Genomic DNA, 26850 nt, shown 5'->3' with positions numbered 1-26850 from the left:
ACCATCATTATACCCATTTTAAGCTAAGGAAACTAAAGCTCAGAGAAGTCAAGTGACTTGCCTGAGGATAAACAGCTAGTTCGTACTGGAGCCAAGAGGAGTAAGGGTGGAAGCAGCTGTGGGTGGGCAAGGGCCAGATCACACAGGACCACACAGGCCAGGTTAACAACTTTGCTCATTATCCCATGAGAAGCCACCTTGTCTGAGGTTCCCTCCCATGCAACACACAACGGACAGACATCTGATAAATACTCACACATTACCTACTTCGCATGAGGTCTCGTGTGAGACGTTTGAGACACACAGGCACTTGTATTCCGGTGAAGGAGTCAGAAAGTAAACAAGGCAATAAATGGAAATAATTAGCACACTCACATAGAATCATAAGCTCTACGAAGGAAGTGACTGGAAGCGGTTAAGGCAGGCGGAGACCTGAGTGTTAAGAACGAGCCAGCTCCCCGAAGGCCCAGGACAGAGTGGTCGGGCAGACAGGCCGGCCACAGCAAAGGTCTCACAGACAGAAAATGTGTGTTAGAGGAACAGTAAGGAGAGCAGCAGACCCAGGGCTGTGGCTGCACCTTAGAATAACCTGGCGGAGCCTCTAAAAAAGACCGGGCCCGGGGCTCCTGGGTGGCTCAGTCGATTAAGCATCCGACTTCGGCTCAGGTCATGATCTCACGAATGTGAGTTCGAGCCCCGTGTCAGGCTCTGTGCTGACAGCTCAGAGCCTGGAGCCCGCTTCGGCTTCTGTGTCTCCCTCTCTCTGCCCCTCCCCTGCTCGTGCTCTGTCTGTCTCTCTCTCTCTCTCAAAAGTAAATAAAAAATTTAAAAAACAAGTTAAATAAAAAGACGGGGCCCATATCCACAGGTTCTGATAGAATCTCCGTGGTAGGGTCCAGGCACCAGTGCTATTTCAGTTTCTGGGGTGGGGGTGGGTTGCTTCTGGGGTCAGCCAGGCCTGGCTACTCAAAGTGTGGTTCATGGACCAGGGGCATGAGCAGCACCCAGGAACTGGTTAGAAATCCCAGAAGCAGGCAGAATCTCAGGGTCTCCCCCAGACCTGCGTGTTCAGGGCCTGCGTTTTCAGGGGTGCCCAGGCTAGTCACACACGTATTCAAGTTTGAGAATGGCTGATCTAGAGCATAGCAAGAGGGAGAGGATGCGAGAAGGACAAGGCGGGATGGCAGAGGGGAGAGAAGGTCCCGTGGGTTCCACACGCAGCCCGTGGTTCTGGTTCAGGTGCAACCCAGGCGTGCGTGCACCACACACAGCTCACACCCCCGCCAGCACACGTGTATACAGTCATGTGCACACCCCTTTCCATTCTCTGCTTTTCTGGAATACGTTGGCATCCGCCTCTGCCGACCCCATCTCTCTCTCTGTCTCTCTCTCTCTCTCTCTCTCACACACACACACACACACACACACACACACACACACGTGCGCGCGCTGCGGCCCTCACACGTCCTGTCCAGAGACACCCCACCACACCTCCATCATACTGCAGGTCCCGAGGAGATCCTAGTGGGCGAGTGGGCAGGGGAATGGGGAATCGAGAAGGAGAGACCCGCCTTCTCTCTCCCCCTCTGAGCCAGGCAAAGGGCCTGGAAGGAAAAGCTCAGATGCCGGGGAGAAACCGCGCAGGCTGCAAGGTTACCTTGCAGAACGAAATCCCAGTGTGGTGTTTGCTCAAAATGCCAGAACTATTCCTGGATGTCAGGTGCGGTTAATGGTTGCCATGGCAACCTCCCATGCTTAATGAATAGAAGAGAGTAAAGGATTCTGGATATAAATGTCAGGGCCTGGGCTGGATTTGCTTGGGAGCAAAGCTGTTTAGCGCTGGGCAGAGCTGACCAGTGGAGGTTGAAATGAGCAGCCCAGGGTAGCGGGGAAACAGACCGCGGAGGTTCTCTCTCCCTTTCCTCCATTTAGCAGAGTCAGAATGGCACAAAATGTCAAAAAGTATGACTTCCTGCACAGACAGTTTAAACACAGGCTCTGGTGCTGCGGGTTTGATTTTGCAACATATTTACAAAGTTTGTAGCGGCAGAAATCTGAGTCCAGCTCTCTCAAGAGTTAAGAGACGCCGCTTTTTAAAACGCTCCACTGGATTAATTTTTTTTTTTTCTAATGAAGAAAGTGCCAAATCAGCATTTAAAAAATAAACTTTTGGACAGACAATGTCAAGAAGATAAGAAGACAAGCCACAGGCTAGAGAAAACATTTGCGAAAGACACATCTGATAAAGGGCTGTGAGCCAAAATATACAAAGAAGTCTTAAAGCTCAGCCATAAGAAAACAAACAACCTGATTAAAAAATAGAACAGATAACAGAGGAGATACATCCTCAGAGAATATATACAGATGTCAAGTACATGTATGAAAAGATGCTCCACATCGTATGTCGTCATGCAATGCAAATTAAAACCACAGAATACCTCTTAGACCTATGGACCTGTGGACCTATTAGAATGGTCCACATCCAGAACACTGACAATACCAAATGCTGGCAAGGATGTGGAGCCACAGAAACCCATTCACTGCTGGACGTGGAGAACAGAAACTCATTCAAAACAGTGGGGCGCCTGGGTGGCTCAGCCGGTGAATCATCTGACTCTTGATTTCAGCTCAGGTCATGATCTCGAGGTTCATAAGATCAAGCCCCATGTTAGGAACTGCACTGACAGCTCAGAGCCTGCTTGGGATTCTCTCCTTCTCTCTCTGCTTCTCCCCCACTCATGCTTGCTCACTCTCACTCTCAAAATAAATAAATAAGCCTTTTAAAGGAAACAGTTTGGCAGTTCTTCCAAACTGAATTTACTGTGACCATATGATCCAGCAGTTACACGCCTTGGTATTTACCCAGATACCCCTTGGTGTTTATGTCCACACACAACCCACAAGTGTATATTTATAGCAGCTTTATTCATAAAGGCCAAAAACCTGGAAACAACCAAGACGTCATTCGGTAGGGGAATGGATAGATAAACCTGTGCTAGATCCAGGCAATGAGATTTTAACCCGTGCTAAAAAGAAATGAACTTCAAGCTACGACAAGACACGGAGGAACCTTACGTGCATACTACTCAGTGAAAGAAACCCATCTGAAAAGGCTGCATACTGTGTGATCCCAACTCTCTGACATGCTGGGAAAAGGCAGAACTATGGAGACCGTAACAAGCACAGTGGTTGCCAAGGACTGGGGACATGGAGGGACGAACAGGTGGAGCACAGAGGATTTTCAGGGCAGTGAAACTACTCTGCATGATGGTGGATACACATCATTGCACGTTTGTCCAACCCATAGAATGTGCGACGCCAAGAGCGAACGCTCGTGTAAACTATAGACTTTGGGTGATAATGACGTGTCAAGGTAGGTTCGTTGATGGTGCACCTCTCTGGCGAGGGACACTGATAGCGGGGGAGGCTATGTGTGCGGAGGATATGGGAAGGATATGAGGCATCTCTGTACCTTCTGCTCAGTTCTGCTGTGAACCTAAAACTGATCTGAAAAATAAAGTCCACTCAAAATAAAAACCTTTCGAACGCCACACCTCCACACGTGATGCTGTGATTGTGGCGTTGACATGTGACATGCAGAAGTTAGAGAGCAAACGGAGGGGTCAGGTCACGAGGGATAGGTCACCGAATCTCCCTCAAATGTCAGCGCGCCTCCGTGGTCGTGTGCAGGGCTGCGTTTGGGAGTGGTGCCGAAGTCCGCTGACACTGGTGAACGTGAAAGCTAAGTCCAAGGCACGGGTGTACCAGGGACAGGGCTGTGGGGTGCCCACATGTTGGAAGACCTCAGACAACCTTGTTCCGTTTCCAGCCTCTTCCAGCTTCAGATCTTGTAAGGGGGAATCGCTGTCCTTAAACCCTCCACACTCCAGACCCCACCTTCCTTGTCCTCGGCCATGGCCTTTGTGCGTGTGACGATGACCTTGTGTCCACTTGGCTAGAGAGCGTGGCTCTCAGACTCTGATGTGCATTGGGATCTGAGGTGCCTGATAAGAAGCACAGGTTCTCAGAATCCAACTAGTGCCTCCAGTAAGGGGCCCGGGAGTGTGCTTTTTTTAAAACAAAGGTCCAGTGGACTCTTTCATGGACCTTTCATGGACCTTCACGGACCTTTCACAGGTACATGCAACTTTCCCAGGCACCTCTGGAGGAGAGATGCCATCACCTAAAAGCAGCAGAAATGAAGGGGCTGCAGGCCTCTCCCCAGAGCCCCTGCCCAGCCATGGCTGCCCCTGTGGTAAGGAAACGGGCTGAGTTCTCACTCCTGTGAATGCCTGCCTAGGTAGGATTAGGAGGACTTTCAGAAGCACACAAGTGATTATGGTGACCACCCCACCCTCATAGTAATCCACCTTTAAAATAATACTGGGGTGCCTGGGTGGCTCAGTCAGTTAAGCATCCCACTCTTGATTTCAGCTCATGGTTTCATGAGTTCGAGCCCTGCGTCAGGCTCCACACTCACTGTGCAGAGCCTACTTGGTAATCTCTCTCTCTCTCTCTCTCTCTCTCTCTCTCTCTCTCTCTCTCTCTCTCTCTCTCCCCCTCCCCTACTCACGCTGTCTCTGCCTCTCAAGAAAGTAAACTTAAAAAAAAATAATAATAAGCTATCAAACAAGGAAAATCAACACACTTCTGATTTTTTTCCATACTATTTTAATGCTCTTTCGTAAAAGTCAAAAAATCAAATAATTTCCAGTGTCATTCTCCCTCTATGTACCCCGTTTTGCTGTACCCCAAATACATGCCTCATTGGTGAATCTCACTCCGGTGCCTGTGCAGTTGGGTGCGAATGCAAAGGAGAGGCAGAGGACAGGTGTGGACTGGAATCATCTCGGTCAAGATGGGCGGAGCTCTGGGCTCCGGGACTGGCTAGGACCTGAGTTTGGGCTAGGCTGGTGTTCCTGTCGCACCTGCAGTTAGCCAAATAATTAAGGACCAGGGAAAGTATTTTACCCCAAACCCACCCAATGGGCTGATCGACAACACCAGGCTCTTCAGAAATAAAGCAAGCCAGGGGCGCTGGGTTGGTTGAGCGTCTGACTCCTGATTTCGGCTCAGGTCCTGATCCCAGGGTTGTGGGACTAAGCCCTGCATCAGCTCCACATGAACATGGAGCCTACTTAAGATTCTCTCTCTCTGTCTCTCTCTCCCTCTCTCTCTCCCCCTCTGCCCCTCCCCCTCAGTCTCTCTCTCTCTCTCTCTCTCTCTCTCTAAAAGGAAGGAAGGAGGGAAGGAAGGAAGGAAGCAGGCCTATCAACTAGGTGCAGAGAAGGGACCCAGAGTCCCTTGTCCTGGCTAAATTTCCCGTACTTGGTCCCAAGGCAGGATGCTCTCTCCATTGGGCATCTCTCTTCAAGTGGATGTGCGAGGACTCTGGCTGGCTTGCCTTTCCACCCCCAATCGCCAGTTACTTCTTCAAAGGGTTCACAGTGGCTTTCAATGATTCCTCTGAAGGTGCACTCCATTCCTGTTCCTCTGTGAACCCCTGGCATCCAGAGATCTTTTAAAACTATAAGGCAGACTGCGTTTCTCAGCTGCCTAAAGCTTAGTCTAGCTTCTTCATGGAACTGCTCTCCCCCTACTCACTCTGTATCACTTCTCCTGGTTCCAGAAACACACTACACATTATCCTGCCCCAGGGCCTTTGCTTATGTGATGCCTTCTTCCTAGAAAGCTCTTCCCTCAAATCTCCCCGTGGTTGGCTTCATCTTCTCACTCATGGCACCTTCTCGGAGAGGCTTTCCCTGTCTGCCCAATCTCATGACTGTCCGTCCCCGAGTCAAAATAATAAAGTCCACGTTTATTATTTTCATGGCACGTATCATTATTTAAAAGGATCTTTTCCTTTGTACAGAAACATTTGTAGTTATTCTTCCTTCTCTGTAGGTGTCTCCCCACTAGAGCATAACAGCCTTGAGATCCAGAACCTAGTCTATCTAGTTCGCTGATAAAACCCCAAGTGCCAGGACAGAGCTTGATGCAAACCAGGCACCTCGACAGACATCCACTGAACGAGAGTGAATCGGGTTGTACACTTCAATCAAAGAGGATCTTTGTTTCTCCCAAACTCACTCACTCCTGTGGTCCTCTTATTAGAAGCCATGAGCCGTAGTAGCTATACTGTATGTGCTCAGACAGACCAGGTTAGTTCAGGAACTCATTACCCAAATCCCCGCACATGCTCGGTTGCGGGGACAAGCAAGCAAATCCCCTTCACGGGAATATGTGCATGCATGGCCTGACCACTTATAAAACCAGGCTCAACTAAAACACCCTCCCTGCCCCATCCCACACCCCCACCCCCATTCTGTACCCCGCAATTCACCATCTTTGTCTGGCAGCCTCTCTCTGATTGCCAGCTCTTGTCAACATGGGACAATCCAATGCAATGCAAATAGAGGCAAAAACGATTGCAAAGTGAGATTGCACATCTAGCAAAATCCACAGAGCGTCACAGAATGGATGTGAGGAGTGATGTGCTATGCCAGCCTGGGGCCCCAGGAGCCGGGCGGAGGGACACCCGTTAGCAATGGAAGAAGAAAAAATCAACAAGAAGGATGATGTGCTATAGGGCACATCCAGTGATTTGAATATCAAAGGATTAAGAGAACCTCTTGAGAAGATGATGACGTACTCAAATATTTTTTGCCAAAAGGACCTACTTTATGATCCTACTGGGAAAGTCAGACTTTACGATCCAGCTGGGAGAGTGAAGGATTTCATATTGGGCTCTCGTGATTTTACCAGAAAGAAATTATGTTCTCTTCCCGCTGAAAATCAACACAGCTTGCTTTTTTGTTCATCCCAGCGCATAGTTGGAAAAGATAAGACAAAACAAATGTATGCTCATAGATGATCGTTTCATTTTCAAGATAAAGATGGGAGCGTCTCTTTGAACCTCATTATTTACTATGAAATAAAGGTCCCTACTTGCAAGTGGACTTGCCTGGAAGGGGGTGGTTCTCAATCTCAGCTGAACAGTTAGGTTCATCTGGGGAGCTTTGAAAACTCCAGATGCCCAGGGGCGCCTGGGTGGCTCAGTCGGTTAAGTGTCCGACTTCAGCTCAGGTCATGATCTCCCAGTTGGTGAATTCGAGCCCCACATCAGGCTTGAACCCACTGACAGATCAGAGCCTGGAGCCTGCTTCGGATTCTGTGTCTCCCTCTCTCTCTCTGCCCCTCCCCTGCTCATGCTCATTCTCTCTCTCTCTCTCAAAAATAAGCATTAAAAAATAAAAATAAAATAGAAAACTCCACATGCCCAGATAGATTAAGTACAAAGCTCCGGGGGTAAAACAGAGCACCAATATTTTCCAGCCACCCCAGCCTCCACTCCGGAAGTTCCAACATGCAGCCCATTTGGAAAACCACTGTTTTAAGCTATTCTTATCCTCCGTAATAGAGCTCTATTCTATTACATTCTCACAGTCAGGCAGTAACTTTTGCTTTCTTAAGTATTCCTGGTGCATAAACAAACTTGATGTTTGTTCGTTCCTGATTCCTTAAGGCAAAGTCGTCACGATGGGGACCTAACAAAAGACCTATGTCTCTAGACCGAGAGCTCTGGTCTCCACTTAGCCTTGGTTTTGAGCTCTGAGCTGGACTTTGGGGGCCTGAAATTTGGGTGCCCCAGATGGGCTGCTGGCTGAGATGGGTGCCCATGTCCAGGCACTGGGTTGGCAGGGTTCCTGGGCTGGACCATGTTCTGGGCACTGGCACTGAGCTGAGAGGGCCACCGTCATTCTGAGCACATGGTAACCATCCAGAGACTACTCAGAAGTGATGTCCCTTTATTAGGTTGGGGAAGGCAGGTGCCCCAGCCACCAAATTCTCTCCCAGGACCATCAGTGTGGGCTATGCAGGCAGATGTGGGGGTCCTTCCTGGAAAACCATCTAGAGGTTCTGCTGATGCTGGAGGAGGGACATCCAGTGGATGGCTGCCCCTCACTCAGGGTCTCCCTTCAGGACTTCAAATTTGAGAAGGTCTGTTTGCTCTGTGTCCAGTATTTCTGGACCCGAGGCCAAAAACACTTGAGCAGAGCTGTCTTAAGATGACCCAGAAAAGCTCTATCTGGCCCTTGCCCAAACTTGGCACAGCAGGTGGTCTAGGCTTGTTCTCGCTGAAGTTTGACCCAGTAAATCTGCCACAAGAGACCCTGTCTTGCCCCTCTGGGCTTCCTTCTGTTCCTCAAACTAACGAAGCTCATTCCCACCTCAGAGCCCATGCCTCTGCCTAGAAAGCCCTCTCTGCACTCTTCACATAACTGGCTCCTTCTCTTTATGCAGGTCAGAGCCCGAACACCGCCCCCCCCAACCACCACCACACTGCCCCAAATTGCTCACCGTCTGCCCCCACCCCATGCCTAGTCACGATGACATCATCCTGTTCTGTTTCCTTCAAAGCACAGGGACCTTGTTCATCTATGTAGTCTGGAGACTCTGTCCCCAGTGAGAATGTACGTTCCTAGAACCAGAATCTTCTGCCTTGGCCACTAGTGAATTCCTAGGAAGGGGGGGGACAAAGTTTGAAGTGACCAATCGTCACAGCCCAGATGTCATACCTGCCCTATCCCAGGTTCCCACCACCTTTCTGCCACCCACCGGGAACCACTGGAACTGTCTTTCAGACCAACCACCACTGCTGCTCTAAACACCCTCAGTTACTCTGAGTTCCCAAACGAGTTTTCCTCTCCCTCTCGATAACATGCACACTATTGCACTCTGACTGGGACAACACACCTCCCTTCTTCCGTTGAACTTTTAATTACCCTTCAGATCTCAGCATAGACATGATTTCACTCAACATTTGGTCAACAGAAGTCGCCCTACTGAGCTATCAGGTGACAGAATTTGGGGGGGGGGAGGGGAGTTACGGAAATGCTTTCACTTTTAATCTTATGCCTTTTGATATATACTGTCTGAATTTTCCAACTATGAATACCTCCATTTTTTTAAGTTTATTCACTTATTTTTGAGAGAGAGCGAGCGAGCACAAGCCAGGGAGAGACAGACAGAGAAAGAGAGAGAGAATCCCAAGCAGGCTTCATGCTGTCGGCACAGAGCCCGATGTGGGGCTCGATCTCACAAACCATGAGATCATGACCTGAGCTGAAATCAAGAGTCAGACACTTAACCAACTGAGCCATCCAGGCGCCCCTGAATACCTCTATTCTTTTCAGTTAACGGCGATTATCTGAGCATCGGATAATGGACTGCTTCTTGCCTTCCTTGTAATACTTCTCTGCATTGACAAATATTCTGATCAATGTTACTCTTCAAACATCGGTGCCACAATGACTTAACTATTACTTCTTTCTTATGTGGTTTAATAGCTTAGAAGAAGCCACCTGACTGAGCTCTTTCATTCATGCTAATATTTTGTCCAGCAAATTGCCTCGAGCTTTCTAAGCAGACTATTCTCTCACCTGGAAAAAAAATGATAACTTTGTCCTATTTTTTTCTATTGCCTGTTACTCTCAATTCTGCTTTATTTCTTCTTGCACTAGAACTTGTAGAACCGTGGTAAATAACAGAAGCGATGGTGGGCGTTCTTACCTCATTTTTTATTTTACTGGGAATATTTCTAGGGTCTGACCTTTAAGAAGGCTTGTTGGTTGAAAGAAAGTCCCCTTCCTCTTACGGAAGACATGGTTTTCCATTGGCTGAGCCAGAGATGAACCATCAGCACATTCTTTTCTGCCCAGGATGAGGCTTGTTTTCACCAGAAAGCCAGTCTCTGCAACTGATTCACTTTGACACGCCAGGAAATCTACCTTGGTTCTCTCTTCCGTTCCAGACCTCTTCCCGGGGTCCTGCGGTCTGTGGGTTCTCACAGCCTAGGTCTCACACCTGCCCTACCCTGCGTGCGTGCACATTGCCTCTCCCCTGTAACCACCGGATCTGCGCCCAGATCACCTCCCACCACCGATCCTCCTCCCAGTTTACCACAGTCCTGCTTTCTGCTTCCCTCTGCCCCAGGGCCTTGGCTTAAACTGTGCTGGGTGAGTGCTTGTCCCTGTGTCCTGCCTCATCCTTGCAGGGAAGATGCTTTCAACGTCTCTCTTGGTTCCACCCTCTGCGGTTCGTGGGCAAGTCCAACCCATCCTGTTTTTCTTAGATTTACTGATAGGGGGAAATACTCCTGAGAAAAATGTAAGTGAGAAGAACATCATGATCTCAATTTTATAAAACCATTTGTGTGTGAAAGCATGGAGGGGGGGGAAAAAGTCTGGAAGGAAATATACAGCAATGCTAAACAGTGGTTATTTCAGGGAGCTGGCAATGTGCTCTTTGCATGAACAGCCAAGTTCACTTTTTGATGAGTCGTGATGGCAGCAGCTTCCTTTTCAGCGTGGAGTCTTCCTCAGGGAAATTCTTGATTCCCTTTCGTTTTAGATTGTTTTTTTAAATCTCAACCTGGCACCAATGTGTCTCTTCTGGTCCTAAAATACCTACCAAAACCAATGGTAGTAATAGCTATAATTTATTGAGCTCTTACTATGTGCCAAGAGCTGTGCTAAGTGGTTTACGTCATTGCCCGATTAAAAGAGTATGTGCTGAGAATACCAGCCGACGCTCTGTCTGCTGTTAGAGGCTCCGTTCATTCTCATGACAACCCCCACGACATTATTGTTGCTGTCGTCATTCTACAGAGGAAGAAACTGAGGCTGGGGGAGGTAATTCGCCACAGGTAGCTCAAGTGCCAGAGAGCCAGGTGGGGAATCTGGCCAGCTGGAAAGTTCGCACCGGTCTCCAGGGGGCGGCCGACTCCCCAGGTGCAGGGGAGAATTTTCACATGGAGATGTGGGACAGAGATCCCCATTTTTTTAACAGAAGCTGTAAATGAGGCTTTCATGTGACATATCCTGAATTTTAAATTGCAGCAACATATTGAACTTAAAAAAAAATACATCAAAATAGGCATTAAACTACAGCAGGTAAAAAATAAAACAAACCAGGCAAAAACACCAAACAGAACATTCCATGACCCAGATTTGCCCTAGATGTTATCCCCTTCAGAAGAACCAGCTCGGATTATGTCCTCCGAGAGTCCCCGGAAGGCCCAGACTCCTCTTTTTGCGTTCTCTCACCGGACAGGGATCTTCAGACCACAGATCAGCAAGACCTTCCCCAGCCAGATAGTAAATATTTTTTGGCTTTGCTGTTTCTGCCACAACTCCGCGGCTCTGCCATCATAGCGTGGAAGCCGTAAACAAACAGGCACGGTTGTGCTTCAATACAATCTTATTTGCAGACACTGAAATTTGAATTTCATGTAGTTTTTTGCGTGTCATGAAACAATATTCTTCGGGTTGTTTTTTTTTTTTTTTTTTTTTTCCAGCCATCTAAATATGCAAAAACCATTCTTAGCTCATGGGCTGTGCAAGAACAGGTGGTGGGTGGCTTGAGACCCTAAATACCGGGGACTGTTTCTCCGGGAGCTTCCAGTGTTTGCTGGCTCTAAGCTCTAGTTTCCAGGTGTGAACCACCTCGGGTAAGGCCCGGTTCGCAAGCAGGTGCAGACGTGCGTGGAGCTCTTTATTCCCACGTGGATCCGACGGGTCTGTCTCAGTAACGTCCACATTTCGTTCTCAGCTCCAACATTTCTTCCTATGAAAGCCTTTGTGGTGCCTGTCAAACAACTAACAGTAGGCGGTCCTACAACCACCACCTTTGCCTTGCTCGGTGGTCCCCAGCATAGATTATGGGGCAAAAAAACATGGTTGGTGGAAAAAAATCACTCACTGGTCCGATTCATTTCCACAATTGGTGGCTGTGGATAGACCACGAAATTATCATAAAGCCACCTGGCCCAGGATGTTGCTGGCAACTCTCAATGTGTGGAAGAGAGTGCAGTTCACAACAGTGGTTAGGACTCTGGCTTTGGAGGGGCACCTGGGGGGCTCTGTTGGTTGAGCGGCCGACTCCTGGTTTCAGCTCAGGTCACGATCTCACCATTCGTGAGTTCGAGCCCCACATCAGGCTCTGTGCCGACAGCTCAGAGCCTGGAACCTGCTTCAGATTCTGTGTCTCCCTCTCTGTGCTCCTCCCCACTCACTCTCTCTCTCTCTCTCTCTTTCTCTCTCAAAAATAAAAAAACATTTAAAAATTTTTAAATTTGGAGTCAGGCAGACTTCCATTCAAGCATGCCACTTATGAGAATGCCATTTATGGCTGTGTGCCTTGACGAAATCATTCATTTTCCTAAGCCTTTGTGTTCTCGCCTGTAAAAGGGGATCAAAATGCCAGGTACTTCATAAGGCAGTTTTGAGAGCTAACAAGGATAAAACATGTAAAGGAATTAGGTTAGCACCCAGTGCATGACATGGGCTCAGCGTGTGTGACTTCCTATGACTTATTATTCAACTAGCTGGAAGGGAATGGGGTTTACAAACTAACAGGAATATGCGAATGGAACTCTAAAATCTAAACAACAAAAAAAGGAGCGTCTGGGTGGCTCATTCGGTTAACCATGCACTCTTGATTTCGGCTCAGGTCATGATCTCGTGGTCCTGAGATCGAGCCCCACGTTGGGCTCTGCACTGACTGTGGAGCCTGCTTAAGATCCTCTCTCTCTCCCTCTCTCTGCTCTTCTCCCCCATTCACTCTCTCTCTCTCTCTCTCTCTCTCAAATAAATATTCAAAAATTTTTACACAGTCTGAACAAGAAAAAAAAATGAAGGCTTTTTCTTTCAATATCAGGGAAGAAGCTATGACTTTGTGTTTCTTCCAAGAATTTCCTTTAATCTGCAAGTCTCCTCTCCAGGACCCTCTCCTTGGTTCTGTGTCCACCCTTTGCCTGGTGAGCCGAGAATCAGAACCAAGGAGATGTTCTGCATATCGCATCACATTTGTTGGGAAATGCCTCTGGCTCGGAGCCTACTTGTAGCAGGGGTTAAGTGCATGACACTCATTATTACAAGATAATAATCGACATAATAATAATGGCTACCTTTCATAGTCTAATGGTGAAAACCACAGGCTTTGAAGCTTGGATTCCAATATCGATTCTTCTCCTCTCCAGCTGTGACACCTCAGTCTCCTCTGTGATCTGGGTTGCCTCATCATCAAATGTCAGGATTAATAGCCCCTACCTCCCAGGGAGGTGGACAAGAGTCACTGAGAGAAGGGATGTCAGGTTTCAGCTCTGTGCTTGGTCCACTGGAAGCATTGAATAAGCACTAGCTGTTATGATGGCACGCCTGGAGTTTTGCAAAAATTATCTCCACTTCACATACTTTATTTAATCCTTATAGTAACTGTGCTGCAGTATAAGGCCAGATCTGTGTGATCCAAAACCTTGTCTACTCTCCATGACATCACACTGCCCCTCCCCTCCATGCCACCTTCTCAGGCTGGGATGAGAACAATGATGCATAATGTCCTGCTGGGTTAAGGTGAGGAGTTCAGAAATTGCTGTCATTTATAAGAACTGGCGCAGCCATTAGCTGCCCCAGAGATTGGTTAATTGCCTAGTTAACAAACACCCACAATGACTATCAAATACCCAAAATGATTTAAGTCAAACTGATATCAGGGGCACCTGGGTGGCACCGTTAAGTGTTCAACTCTTGATTTCTGCTCAGGTCATGATCTCAGGGGTTCGTGAGGTCGGGCTCTGCACTGACAGCACAGAGCCTGCTTGGGATTCTCTCTCTCTCTCTCTCTCTCTCTCTCTCTCTCTCTTTTGCTCCTCCCCCACTCTCTTTCTGTCTCAAATAAACATTTTTTATAAACTGATCTTGAAGAGAAAAAAGGAAGCAAATGCTGACAGTTTCTGCAAGAAACCTGTACATTCTGTGTCTCCTGAAGGCGTGGGCCACACAGCCAAGCACAGCAGACTATGACTCAGGGTAGGAGAAGGACTGAGGGGATAGTCCCGTGTCCGATATGAGCAGGATCAGGGGCAGTGTGCTATTCCTGAAGCTACGCCCAGGATAGACACCTGGGAGTCAGCAGATCATGATTGGAATGCTGGCTCCCCTATTTACCATGTGCGCTCAAGCAAAATTCTTAGGCCCGTTTCCTCATCGATAAAACAGAAAATTAATACACACAAACTCCATTTCCTTCTTTTTTTCCTCTCCAATTGTGTGTGTGTGTGGGGGGGGGGGATAGATAAAGCAGTCCTCATAATGAATGATTATGTTTCATAGCTATTTGCCCTTCCCAATAGATCTCAACGTCATGCAAAAAATCTAGGAGGCAAAAAAGTTAAGTCTTCTGCTTCTTTTTTTTTTTTCCTCCTCTACTTGTCTCTCTTTTGTGTCCCAGACAGATGCTGACGGGCCAACAATATGCACAGCCAGCAACAACCATGGAAGGATCTTCACCGTAGGGGTGAGGACCCAGGCTCACCCCAGGGGCTCTGGCTCCTCCCCCAGCTCAGGCCCACATTTGTTTCCACAGGGGCTTTCCGAGGAGTGTGCAAGAAAATCGATCACTTCCCTGAAGACGCAGACTATGAACAAGACACAGCAGAGTACCTCCTGCGTAAGTTTCCACTTCTGGGGTCTCCCCCAGGGTGGGGGGGACAGGGAGGGGAGGGTGGCCCTGCAGTCACCCGGCTGCCCCTGAGGCTCCTCAATGCTCACCCCTGGAAATGGATACTCCAAAGGAGCTTCTGGGACCTTTGCTACTAGACAGAGACATTCAAGCGATTCTGATATCTAAGTCTCTTTAATGTCAATAAACCAGAAATAGAAAGGGGAAAAGTAGGTGAGTCAAAACTGAAAGGTTCTTTTTAGTCTGCTTAGGAGAAAATCTAAGGAATTTTCTTCAACTAGAACACAAGTTTTTGCCTTCCTGAGAGAGTTGAGTTGAGGTATTAATGGGCACGGTCCTAAGGAGCAAGCCCTGGGAGAACAGATGTAAATCCAAGTTCACTCTCTGCAGTTTCCATCCTATTGGGGCAGGGCCAGCATCTGGGCTGGGGTTGTCCTGAGATCAGTAATCTGGATCTGACGCGGGACTGTCACAAAGGCAGCACGTGAGGGGCAGAAGAGATGATGGCTTGGTGTGAGGTTTCTGGGTTCTGGTTGGTCTGGGCTTTTACCCTTGTCTGACTCCCTACTGGCTGGATTAAACCTGGGTCAAATTGCTTAACCTTTCCATCTCTCAGCTGTCTTTATCTAGTCGGATATGGAGATGATAATGTCATCTACGTGACAGGCTCAAGAAATTTAACTGAGCTCACACACGTTACCCTCAGCCCAGGGCTCAACTTGGAATGATGAAGCAATGTGGGCTCTCTCTTTTCTGTCACACGAGACAAGCATAGCAAAGTCCAGCTGCAAATAGGGGCCTGACATTGATCTAGGCACAGAGAGAACTTGGGGCTTAACATAATCTAAATGTAACTTCTTCAACAAAATGTGTGTCAAGTTCAGACAAAAGGGAATTTCAAAGGCATTGACTAAATTTACTGTTAGGGAATGTTAAAAGTAAGGGGTGTTTTTTTTTTTATGGCTATTACAAATAAAAACTTCAAGAGGGGCACCTAGACGGGTCAGTCGGTTAAGTGTCCAACTTGGGATCAGGGCCTGATCTCGAGGTTCAGGAGTTCGACCCCTGAGCAGGGCTCTCCACTGTCCACACAGAGCCTGCTTCAGATTTTCTGTCTCCCTCTCTGTCTCTCTCTTTCTCTCCCCTGCTTTCTCTCTCTCTCTCTCTCTCTCTCTCTCTCGCGCGCGCGCGCGCGCGCAAAAATAAACTTTAAAAATAAAATAAAATAATAAAAACTTCAATAAATTGTCCTATTCAGAGTATGTTTGTAACTCGTAGCTCAAGAAGAATGGTGTTTCAATTTCAACCATTTTTAGCCGTACTCACACCTGTTAGTCTGCAGACGGACTGTAAGTCTCTATATGAGCCTTGAACCACATTACAATGTAAGGGGTAGTAGGGTCGATTAAGAAATAGTTGTTTTTAAGATGATTTTTAAAATGTAAACATACCATTTCTCTGTTTGCGGTCCTTATGCATCTGGTAGGATTTATCCAAATGCCTACGGGAATTTGTACCAGCAGCAGAAAAATTTGGTATGGGGACTACAGGCCACATGTAGAGATGTTGCTTCGTACACGGACCTCCTCAGAAGAATGACCTTAGTGTCATCTCCAGGGGGATTTTACTGAGTACGCATGGTTTTTCTTTGTTTTTCTTTCCTGCTTTAATGCAACATGGTGATGTTTGCCCTGCTGGAGGTGAAACACAGCTATAACTTCTATTTCACAACTTGCAAAACTGATTTAAGTTCTTCCCAGAGGTGGATTGCTTTTCCAACAGAGTATTTTGCTCCCCCTAAGAAGGTGACGGTCCTTGCCCCCATCCCACGGTCTACCCACACGTCACTGGCCACAGAATCAGGCTGAGGTTAAGGAGAGGCCTTTACGAGTACACGAATGTCCCGCTGGGAATTTTGGAATCCCCGACCCCACCACACGGAGCCAGGGGTGCGCTCCTGCAGGGGTCTGCAACCTCAACTTACCCCTAGATAGTTTGGGGAGGAAGAACAGTAGAGGAAAGAAGTAAGTAGGGGAGGAAGACAGTAAAACGTTTTTGTTTGAAGCCCCCTTGTGTCCATAGAGCTAAAATGAAAGTAGACTAAATCACAGAAGCAACGTCCTGAGGCAGACACCTGCAACCCTGTGTCTCGTTTGTGGGTAAAGAGTGAGTCTGGCCACCAGCTGGTTGCCACGTCGTTACCGCAGCCACCTTGCAAAGTTGCACCTTTATAAGCAACACAATTCAAGAGCGTCAAACGTTCAGATTGTCTCCTTTGTGCATGATCATAATTTAATCATGCTTTGAATTTTTTTTTTAATTTAAAGGCTCTTTCAATCAATTAAACTCATCACATTGAATATTTGCGCAATTCCTGCCAATATACAATGCGAACGAATGCTTTAAAGGTTTGTTCGCAAGTTTCCCTTGAAGCCGTTGGAGGCAGATCAACCCCTGATATTTGTGGGGTCCCAGACTGAGGGTCCAAATGGAAGCCCATAAGTCATACGTGTCAATATTGAGAAGTTATAAATGAGCTGTGCCTGCAGCCAGGCTCATGTGCCCACCCGGGACTCCAGAGCCCCCCTCCCCAGGGTACCCCTCAACTGGGGGCTAAAGGAAGCAGGGAATCCAGCCTCTCCCAAAACCTCACCATGGAAGCAGAGTGTTGGGAGGGACGCTGTTATGGGGCCCCGGGTCTGCCCAGACTCCAGTGCTGGGTATGTGGGTGGCTGTCTTTAAGCAAAAGCAAACACTCTTTCATTTTCTTCTCATTAAGAGAACCTCACCCTTGTGTGCCCGCACACCCTCACCCCACGTCTACTCCAATGCCCTTCCCAGGCAGCCCCCTTGGCTAAATCAGCTACCAGACTTTCAGAAAACTTTTGTGACATGACATTAAGTTGTAGAAAGAGTTTGGCAGTTGGCACATAAGCACCTCCGTGCAGTAGCAAAGAGAAACAGCAGGGGTAGGGTCACCATGAATGGAGGCTTGAAAGCCTTGAACCTTCAGCTTTGAACTTCCCAAGGCCAAAAATGAACTCACACCCTTCCTGCCGTGACCCCCCCCCCCACCCACTGCTGCACCTGCACATGCCCTAGGCATTTTGGGCACCACCCTGAGCTCAGCAGCATGGCACCCAATATGGGCACGGTTTTCAGCTCCTGTGTCTCCCACCACGCACTGCCAGTTCTGGTGGCTTCACCTTAGGATCATATCCTGGGGCGCCTGGGTGGCTCGGTTGGTTAGCACCCGACTCTTGGTTTTGGCTCAGGTCATGATCTCGGGGTTTGTAAGTTCAAGCTCCACATGTGGTTTCACGCGGACAGCTTGGAGCCTGCTTGGGATTCTTTCTCTCTCCTTCTCTGTCTGCCCCTCCCCTGCTCTAAATCAATCAATCGATCGATCGATCAAAAGAAATATACCCTAAATCCTACAACTTCTCACCATCCCCGGCCCTTCCAAGAGCCTCATGGTGTTCAATTCTCTCCAGTCGCCATCTTGAAATGCTTAATGTTGGAACAAGAGACCTTGCATTTTCATTTTGCGCTGGGGCCTGCAAATGACATAGCCATGTCTGACTGTCAACTCAACTGGCTTGTAAGCCCCATGAGACCTGGGACCCTAACTCTTTTGTACACCGTGAACATGGAATTTATTCAACTGGTATATTCTGGTCTGGACAGACCAGGAAATACCCTTATACTGGCTGGGTAAATATTGGAACCCCTACCATAGGACCCCTCCCCAAGGCCTAAGGGGCCTCCCTTAGGGCCTTTCCATGATCCAGCAACTAAAGAGTTAACACAGGGGCCTCCAGGAGCTGCTCCAGCCCCTCAGCCAGCCCCTACTTTGAAGGGCAGCTCCTGTGCCCTGGGGGTGGCCGCACATGTCCACTGGTGGTACCTGAGGGCCCAGCACAGCGCCTGGCATCCAGTAGGTACACAGTAACATTGTTGCATGGATAAGTAAACTCCTTTGTTCATTCGGTGACTAAGTGGGTATCAAGAGAATATTGCCAGACCAAGGAATAGGCAAAGATAGGTGTGCAGTGGGAAAAGGCTCTGCATTTTGGCCAACAGCGTGTGAGCCGACGGGAGGGACTCTGGGTGCAGGGCTGGCTACAGAATTGGCATGGCCCAGGGTGAAGGAAGATCCCAGCTCCTCCTTCAAAACACAGGCAAAAAAGCTTTTTCTTCTTTTCTGTTCTCTCTTTCTCTTGATCTGTCACAGTGTCTTTTATTTGCCTACCTAATGTCACACTACCCCGAGGGGCATGGAGACACTCTGAGGGGTGAATGCATAGCTTTGCAGGTGCCTGGGGCTCGCACCGAACCCTGACCCTTCCTCCGTCCGTGCCCAGCCCCCATCAGGAACGAAGGGTGCCAGTGATCACTGGTTGGGGCAGGAGAATGGGCAGCTAAGATCCCATCCCAAGGAGAAGGGGGTGTGGGAGACAGAGACGATGACACAAGTCAAGGCTCCGAGTCCCCTAGTGCAATGTCTGTGGGCCCATCAGGCTTCACTTCTAAAACGCAGTTCAAAGACAGACTGATTCAGAATTTCAGGACGGCGACTGGAGAGCGTTAGCACCGAGCACAGAGCCCTGAGCGGCCGTACTGGTCTCACACCCATGTTAGATGCAGGCTCTGTCCTCCTCCGCAGGTGCTGTTTTCCCCAGGGGCGCCTGTGCCTGGGATGGGTGGATCCCGGGGCTGGCGGGGACGCAGGTGGAACCCTCTCCCCTTCTCTCCGCAGGAGCTGTGAGGGCCTCCAGTGTCTTCCCCATCCTCAGCGTCACGCTGCTCTTCTTTGGCGGGCTCTGCGTGGCGGCCAGCGAATTCCACCGAAGCAGACACAATGTCATCCTCAGCGCGGGCATCTTTTTCGTCTCTGCAGGTGAGCTTCCGGCCCCGGCCCCGAGGTCCTCACAGGCACCAACCCCCAGCCAGGCCCACAAGGACAGAGCAGTGCTATTCAGGGTTCCGTCCAGGGCAAGAGCGAGAAAATACTCCGCTCGTGTGAAGAATGAAAAGCCAGGGGCCCCTGGGTGGCTCAGTCAGGTGAGCCTCCAAGTTTGACTTCTGCTCAGGTCATGATCCCAGGGTCGTGGGATGGAACCCCGCACCAGGCTCTGCTCTGGGCGTGGAACCTGCTTGGGATTCTCTCTCTCCCTCCCTCTGCCCCTCTCCTCTGCTCTCCCTGTCTCTCTCTCTCTCTCTCTCTCTCTCTCTCTCTGAAACAAAATTAAAAAAAAAGAATGAAGAGCCACAGACTTCACTTAGAACCAAAGATGCTGATACACGAGGGTGGCATCATAGGAAGGCAGGAGACTAGGGTGGCAGGATCAGCTCAGAGGGGGACAGGGGCTGACTAGTGAGACAGCATATGTATGGTGACCCTTGAACGACATGGGTTTGAACTGCGCGGGTCCACTGAGGAATGGATTTTCAGTAAATGCATACAGTAGTGGAAATGTATTTTTGTCTTCCCTATGGTTTTTTTAATGGCATTTTCTTTTCCCTAGCTTACTTCATTGTAAGAATACAGTATAGAATACATAGAACAAACAAAATACAAGTTTGTTGACCGTGTTCTCAGTAAGGCTTCCCGTCAACAGTAGGCAATTAGTAGTTAAGTTTTGGGAAAACCAAAAGTTAAACACAGATTTTTGACTGTGTGGGAGGTCAGCACCCCTAACTCCCCTGTTGTTCAAGTGTCATGCTTGCGTGTAGGGTGGGGGGCAGGTGTGGTGCGTGTAATGTGTGACCTGAAGGACTGGTTCAGTGTGCTTTGACGGGGTCCGCCTTTCTGTTCACTTGGGCACGTCTGGCCCTTTGAGACGTGTCACGGCTTTCCAAGGGCTCAAATCCTCATATTGTTCAAAGCGTCTCCGGGAACCAGGTAAAAAGCCAGCAGCCCCGGATGCCCTCTGGGAAGAGCTCATAACCAATACCTGGCCTGTCCAGAAGGTGGCGAGAAGGATGAGTCAGTTCGGGAAGGGGCCCTATGCTCTGCCTTCTCTCTCCTCCCCCCATTTCCATCCCTCCTCCACCCGCCTCATTTCCTCTCTTACCCCTGCGTTTCCATCCCCCCTTCCATCTCTTCCCACCCCACCCCTCATCCAGTGCCCTCAGGACGAATACTTTAGAGAAGCATAGAACAAGGTGGGTGGGGGAAGGGGACTCAACTCTGGTGGTGGCCTTCCAACTTGGCCCAGTGATGGCAGACTATTTAGCAGGGTGGGAACGGTAGAAGAAGAAATGGTGTGTAAAGGGGGGACTTTCCTTCTAGATGTTAATTCTGGCTCTACCTGGGTGAGCCTCGGGAACCTCCCCGACTCCCCATACCCTGGTTTCTTCGACTGTAAAATGGGAAATAATAATAGTATCCACGTCTCAGTGTTGTTGGAAAGAGGCTGACCATAAAAAGCACAATATTATTTTATTTTCTTTTTTAAGTTTATTTTTTTTAGTCATCGCTACACATAACGTGAGGCTCGAACTCACAGCCCCGAGATCGAGAGTCACATGCTCTTCCGACTGAGCCAGCCAGGTGCCCCCCAATATTATTTTCTAGTATTGGAAAAGCAGCAACAACATGGCTCCAAAGTCTAAAACCCAGCGCCCTGCCCCCCTCCTAGACCTTGCCCCCATTCTTCCCCCACTGTTTGCCCTGGGAAACAGGAAAACGGGGAAGTTGAACCACACCAAATCCAGCAACAGACCAGAGAGAAAGCCGCCATCTTGCCATGGGGATGTGGTCAGCTGACCACGCTCTGTGTGGACTGACGGTAGCAACTGGGAAACTCAGGAGTTTGTGTGGCTTTGAGGCACGTTCTAGTCATCTGCGGCCTGTCCAGGACCCGCTGGGCTCTGACTGACCCAGTGGATAATGCATTGTGCTGACATTCGGGTTTCCCATGTGGGAGAAGGATCATTATTTTGTCCCCCAAGGGGATTGTCAGGGAAGAGTGTGTCACCAGCAACTTCTTTCTCACAAAGGGTATTGTGAAAGATGGCAGGTGGATCGGACACATGGGGACTGGGAAACATGAGGGGCAGCAGTGAAAGCCCTGAGGAGAAGCCAGAAGCTTGGGGTCTATTCCTAGACACCCCCATCTCCCAAAGGAATGCCAAAATGCCTCCATTTTCCCACCTATAAAATGAAAGTGTCAGAGGATTCGGCACTCTCTAAGGCTCTTTTTTGCTCAGCTCTTCTTAGGATCTGAGGTTTCAGGCAAGCAGTCAACAACCTTTTGTTGAGCACCTACTACGGGACAGGCACTGTGCATAATACGGAGGAGCATAGGCTCTGAAGCCAGGCTGCAGGGTGCAAATCTTGGCTCTACTACTTCCCAGCTGTGTAACCTTGGGCAAGTCCCTTCACCTCTCTGTGACTTAGTTTCCTTATCTGAAAAGTGGGGGTAACGATAGCCCTACTTCTTGAGGCTGTTAAGAGGCTGAAATGAGTTGGTATTTGTAAGATGCCTAGGATAGCACCTAGTACACGGTAATCACTTACTACACAGGAGCTGCTGGTATATACATTGCACCTGTTAATTCTCGGGCAACTCAATGTGCCTAGTCATTCAGGAAACACTCTTGGCTATGGCCAGGCTCTGGGCTAGGAGATGGGGCCAAAGCCATGAACAGAGCCAGCCTAGGTCTGCCCTCAAGATGTTGACAGTCTAGTGGTTGGGAGAAAGTGATTGCCCACCTACATCTTGTTCTTCCTAAAATTTGTTACTGAAATCTAAGTGCGCTGTGGCCAAAACACAGTCCTGGGTTCAAATCCCACCTCTACTATTTCCTAGCACTGTTAGCGTGGAAAGTTACATATCTTCTCTGTGCCTCAGTTTCCTCTTCTGTAAAAGAGGGTTAGAGGCACCTGGCTGGCTTAGCTGGAAGAGTGTGCAACTCTTGATCTCAGGGTCGTGAGCTCTAACCCCACGTTGGATGTAGAGATTACCAAAAAATAAAGAAATAAACTTTTAAGAGAGGATTAATTTTTTTTAATTTTTTAAGTTTATTTATTTATTTTGAGAGAGAGAGAGAGAGAGAGAGAGCACGCGTGCGCACAAGCTGGGGAGGGGCACAGAGAAGGAGAGACAGAATCCCAAGCAGGCTCTGTGCCATCAGCTCAGAGCCTGATGTGGGGCTCAAACTCAAAAACTGTGAGATCGTGACCCAAGCTGAGACCAAGAGTCAGATGCTTAACCAACTGTGCCACCCAGACTCCCCAAGGGAGGAGCAGGTCGGTTGTAATAACTGAGATGGTGCATGTTAAGACTTTGTACAGTGCCTGGCACATGGTAAGAGCCCTATAAGTTAATGGCAAGTCACTTGGCTTCCTGCCTCCTTTAACCTGGTCTGACATCCAGGTCTTTCTTTGAACTTCTCCCCCTCCCTCCTCCCCCTCCCCCAAAAAAGGCTTCCTTGAGGGGCTTCCCAAACTTTGCCACCAGAATTTCCCTGCTAGCAGAGGAGAAAGAAAACATGGCCCTGGGGACTCGGGGGGCATCACTAGAAGCGCCTTGAGTGAGCTGAAATGTCTTTGAAGTCTGTCTCCCATTTACACTTAAAAATTCATGTGAATTCTGCTCTCTCCTCCTTATTATATCCATGTTCATTTTAATATAAAAGAATGTGTCTTCCCCACTAATCTTCAAGCCGAATTGACACTCCAGAAAGAGAAGGAGTTTTTCATCCTGTGGTTTCCTGCAGCCTGACACGGGCTGTCTGTGTCAACGCCCATGTTTAGAAATAGCTCAGTGATTAGAACTCGCTGCCTACCTGCTGGATGCCTGCGTAGGATCATGCCTGCAAGAGGAGACGGGGCAGAAGCAGACCCCCCAGCCCGCCTTCCTGAAGCAAGTCCTAGATGGAGAATGAATGGCCAGAGATCATAATCCAATATTAACTCCCCTCAATGCACGTGCACCAGCAGGTCAGAACAGCACTGGAGCAGAGTCTCGTGGCCCCTGCCGTGCCCAGCTTTAACCCTTTAGTTGATGGACCACTGGGGAGACCTTGGGGATCCACAAGAAGAGTACGGAGCAGTCAAGGACCAGAAAGGGAGCACAGGAGGCCGCTGGATCTGGTTATTCACCAGCTGTGCTAGGAACTGTAACGAGGGCCTCCATTTAGCCCCGCCCTAAAATTGGAGGCAAGGAGATGCCAGCCGATATACCAACTCCCCCGAGTCAATGTTGGTATCACACCCTGGAAGAGACAAAAAGAGAGACTCAACCTTTGGAACAGTAATGTGAGGAAGGTGGTCAGAGATCATCACAGCCCCTGGGTCCTCAGGTTCTGTTGTTTCTTCTTACCACTCCCTAGAGAATCAGCTCATCTCTAAGTGACTATTTCCAGGGCTACTCCGATGGCACTTAGGGACACTAAGTCTGCAGGCCATGCCTACTGGGGACATCGGCTTTGCGCTCCCCAATTCCTGACGCTCAACCGACAGCTAACTGAAAGCATTACCTTCTCCGGTGCAGATAAAAAAGACTTAGTAAGCTACTGTCCCTTCCCCTTGGACTCGTTGGGTCCCCCAACTGCAGGTGTAGACCCATCTATGTCCACCGGACAGCTGCATTTAGACTCTCGATAAACACGTCCGCCTCAGTGCATTCCAATCTTTCCTCTTCTCTAAACCTGTTCTCTTTGCTGCCTCTCATTTTAGCTCAGGGTGTCACCTCATCATCCAAGCTAACACCCTAGCAGGTCACTCTTGATTTCTTCTGTCACATTATGTAGTCGGTAGCCTTTCAGCTCCTGGCTCAACCCCATTCAATGTCACCTTGTTTTCAAACCCCAGGGGCGCACCTGTCCTGCCTCCCTTTGCTCCCGAACCATTTTACATGCGTCTCTGATAGAGCCCTCACTGTATTTTGCTCTAATTGCATTTACATGTCAGTCTCTCCTACCCACGGTGAGGCATTCAGAGGCGGGTACCTGTACCTCCTTCATTCTGCCATCCTCATGACTTAGCGCCAGAGATCAGGTTTTGATGGAATGAATGGCTCGTAAGGGAGAATGCATGCATTCTGGAGCTCGCCGGCTCTCGCTACAGGAATAGGGCGCATCCCATAGCTGAACGCAGGCCACCGGGGACCGAGCAGCAGAATTCCTCACTTCCCAAGAGACGGACCTCGTGAGACATACCCCGTGGTGGGATTTCCCAGCCATAAATCCATTCACCCGTCTCCCTGTTACCTCCACACTTTCTATAAATATTTCAAGGCTCAAAGTTACCGCAGAGGTGTGTGAAAGATGTGTTTCTCTTTTCCCTTCTTTTAGGGTTAAGCAACATCATCGGCATCATAGTTTATATATCAGCCAATGCCGGAGACCCCGGGCAGCGTGACTCCAAAAAAAGCTACTCCTATGGCTGGTCCTTTTATTTCGGGGCCTTCTCTTTCATCATCGCAGAAATCGTGGGAGTTGTCGCTGTGCACATCTATATAGAAAAACATCAGCAGTTACGTGCCAAATCCCACTCGGAGCTCCTGAAGAAATCCACCTTTGCGCGCCTTCCGCCCTACAGGTATCGATTCCGGAGGCGCTCAAGTTCGCGCTCCACGGAGCCCAGATCCCGAGACCTGTCCCCCATCAGCAAAGGCTTCCACACCATCCCTTCCACTGACATCTCCATGTTCACCCTCTCCCGGGACCCCTCAAAGATCACCATGGGGACCCTCCTCAACTCCGACCGGGACCACGCTTTTCTACAGTTCCACAATTCCACGCCCAAAGAGTTCAAGGAGTCGCTGCATAATAATCCGGCCAACAGGCGCACTACGCCCGTCTGAACTGACCTCTGCCCTCTGACCTCCGCCCCAGCACAGCCGCGGGGGCAGCGAACAGAGGTGGCCGGGAGGTTGCATGGCATGGTCCTCGTGATGGTATTACTTTTTACAAAGAATGAAACCAAATGGACTCAGCCCTCTCCCAAACTTGGCCCGGGGCCCTCCGCGTCCTACCCCCCCTCCCCCAACTCCCAACCCTCCCCCTCCAGGTCCCCCCCCCACTTTTCAAGGCAACCCCATGATGTCATTTCTCTCTCTGTGTATCTGTGCCAGATGTTTTCCTCTCTTCCTTCTTTACTGGAAGGACCTCCACATTCTTCCCTCCTTGGAAGAGGACTTTACTCAAAGTCACGGGTGGTGGCTTGGGGGGGAGGGGGACCCCCGATTCCCCAGGCGCGTGCAGTTGTCCCCATTGCCCACTCACATGAATCCTCAGGACCCCAACCGCCCAGGTGGCCCCGAGGGAGGCATTCACCTTTACGTGTTAGAAAAACATGACCAGAAATCAAAGATGTCAGAGCCCTGAAGCAGCTAATGTAATAAGCACTCATGTTATTAAAGGTTTTGCCTTGTTGTAACCAACCAAGCTGGGCGTGTTCTGTTTCTTCCGGCTACTTCTTGCACAAACTCCCTGCCTGCCGTGGGACTGGCTCGCCTCTGTGTGAGAAGCTGAATTCTGCTCGTCACACGCTAACCACCAGGAAGGCTCCCCACCACCCTGTCACCCCTTGAGGCCAGCAAGGTGCTCCCCCGACCAGTGTCAGAGTCGGCGAGTCCCTCCCCTGAATCCCTGGAGGCTAGCTGGGGGCAAGCAAGCTGGCTCTGGTACCCAGGAGCTCTAGGCCCGGGGCGAGTGCACCTGACCTTGAAGCCTCAGTCTCCTCATCTGTACAATGGAACATGGTAGAGTGTTCTCCACAGAGTTGTGAGGCTCAAACAAAATGTCATGTGCAAATAATCAATACATAGGTTTTTAATTTTTGGATGTATTCCAAGCAGAGTGAGCACTATTTGAGTCAACGTGCACTGCTCTTACAAAACTCCTAGTTTTAGGAGTTAGGCTTAAACAACAGATATTTGCTGCTCATCCTTCTGGGCTGGGAAGTCCAAGATCAGGGCGCCGGCAGATTTGGTTCTTGGTGACTGTGGGGTGTCCCGATTGGGTGGAGGACGGTGGCGAGGGCCGGGCGAGGATTCGCCCAAAGCAGAACAGAAGAGAGAAGCGTTTATTGAATACACCACGATGGGGGCAGCGGGCAGGACAGCACAGGAGAGGCCGTCCTGCCGCAGGAGGTGGTGACGGGCCAGAGTCACAGGGCAGAGTCAGGGAGGGTGGGGTTGGGGGGGAGGGACGGATAGAGCTTTCCCTTTTTTTTGGTAATCTTAGGTGGGTTGCAAGTAGCCCATTGGTCAGCTGCATAGGGCCTGTGGCTTAAAGAGCCTCTTTGTATCCAGCCAGGTGTCACTGTGGGCCCTTTGTCTTGTCAAGTCTGTTGCCTAAGAGCCACTGGCG

The 26850-nt window shown here is 49.3% G+C and overlaps 1 protein-coding gene across 3 annotated transcripts in view; it reads left to right on the top strand.

Moving 5' to 3' along the window:
• The window catches only part of CACNG3 (calcium voltage-gated channel auxiliary subunit gamma 3), an 85130-nt gene extending 59211 nt beyond the window's left edge, over nucleotides 1-25919 (top strand). The window contains exons 2-5 of one of the 3 annotated variants that reach the window (XM_086692706.1): nucleotides 14293-14358; nucleotides 14428-14511; nucleotides 19283-19423; nucleotides 24829-25919. In XM_086692706.1, coding sequence (XP_086548832.1) covers nucleotides 14316-14358; nucleotides 14428-14511; nucleotides 19283-19423; nucleotides 24829-25340 — 780 coding nt within the window. In that variant the 5' untranslated portion in view covers nucleotides 14293-14315 and the 3' untranslated portion in view covers nucleotides 25341-25919. The remainder of the gene's footprint in view (nucleotides 1-14292; nucleotides 14359-14427; nucleotides 14512-19282; nucleotides 19424-24828) is intronic. The other 2 variants (XM_086692707.1, XM_025916870.2) reach the window with 2 other exon arrangements.
• The last annotated feature ends 931 nt before the right edge of the window (nucleotides 25920-26850 follow it).

This window comes from Puma concolor, chromosome E3 (assembly GCF_028749965.1).
Source record: "Puma concolor isolate L17-30 chromosome E3, mPumCon1.1.hap2, whole genome shotgun sequence".
NCBI lineage: Eukaryota > Metazoa > Chordata > Mammalia > Carnivora > Felidae > Puma > Puma concolor.
The sequence above is the reverse complement of the archived record's forward strand: the minus strand, read 5'-3'. Positions and strand labels throughout refer to the sequence as shown.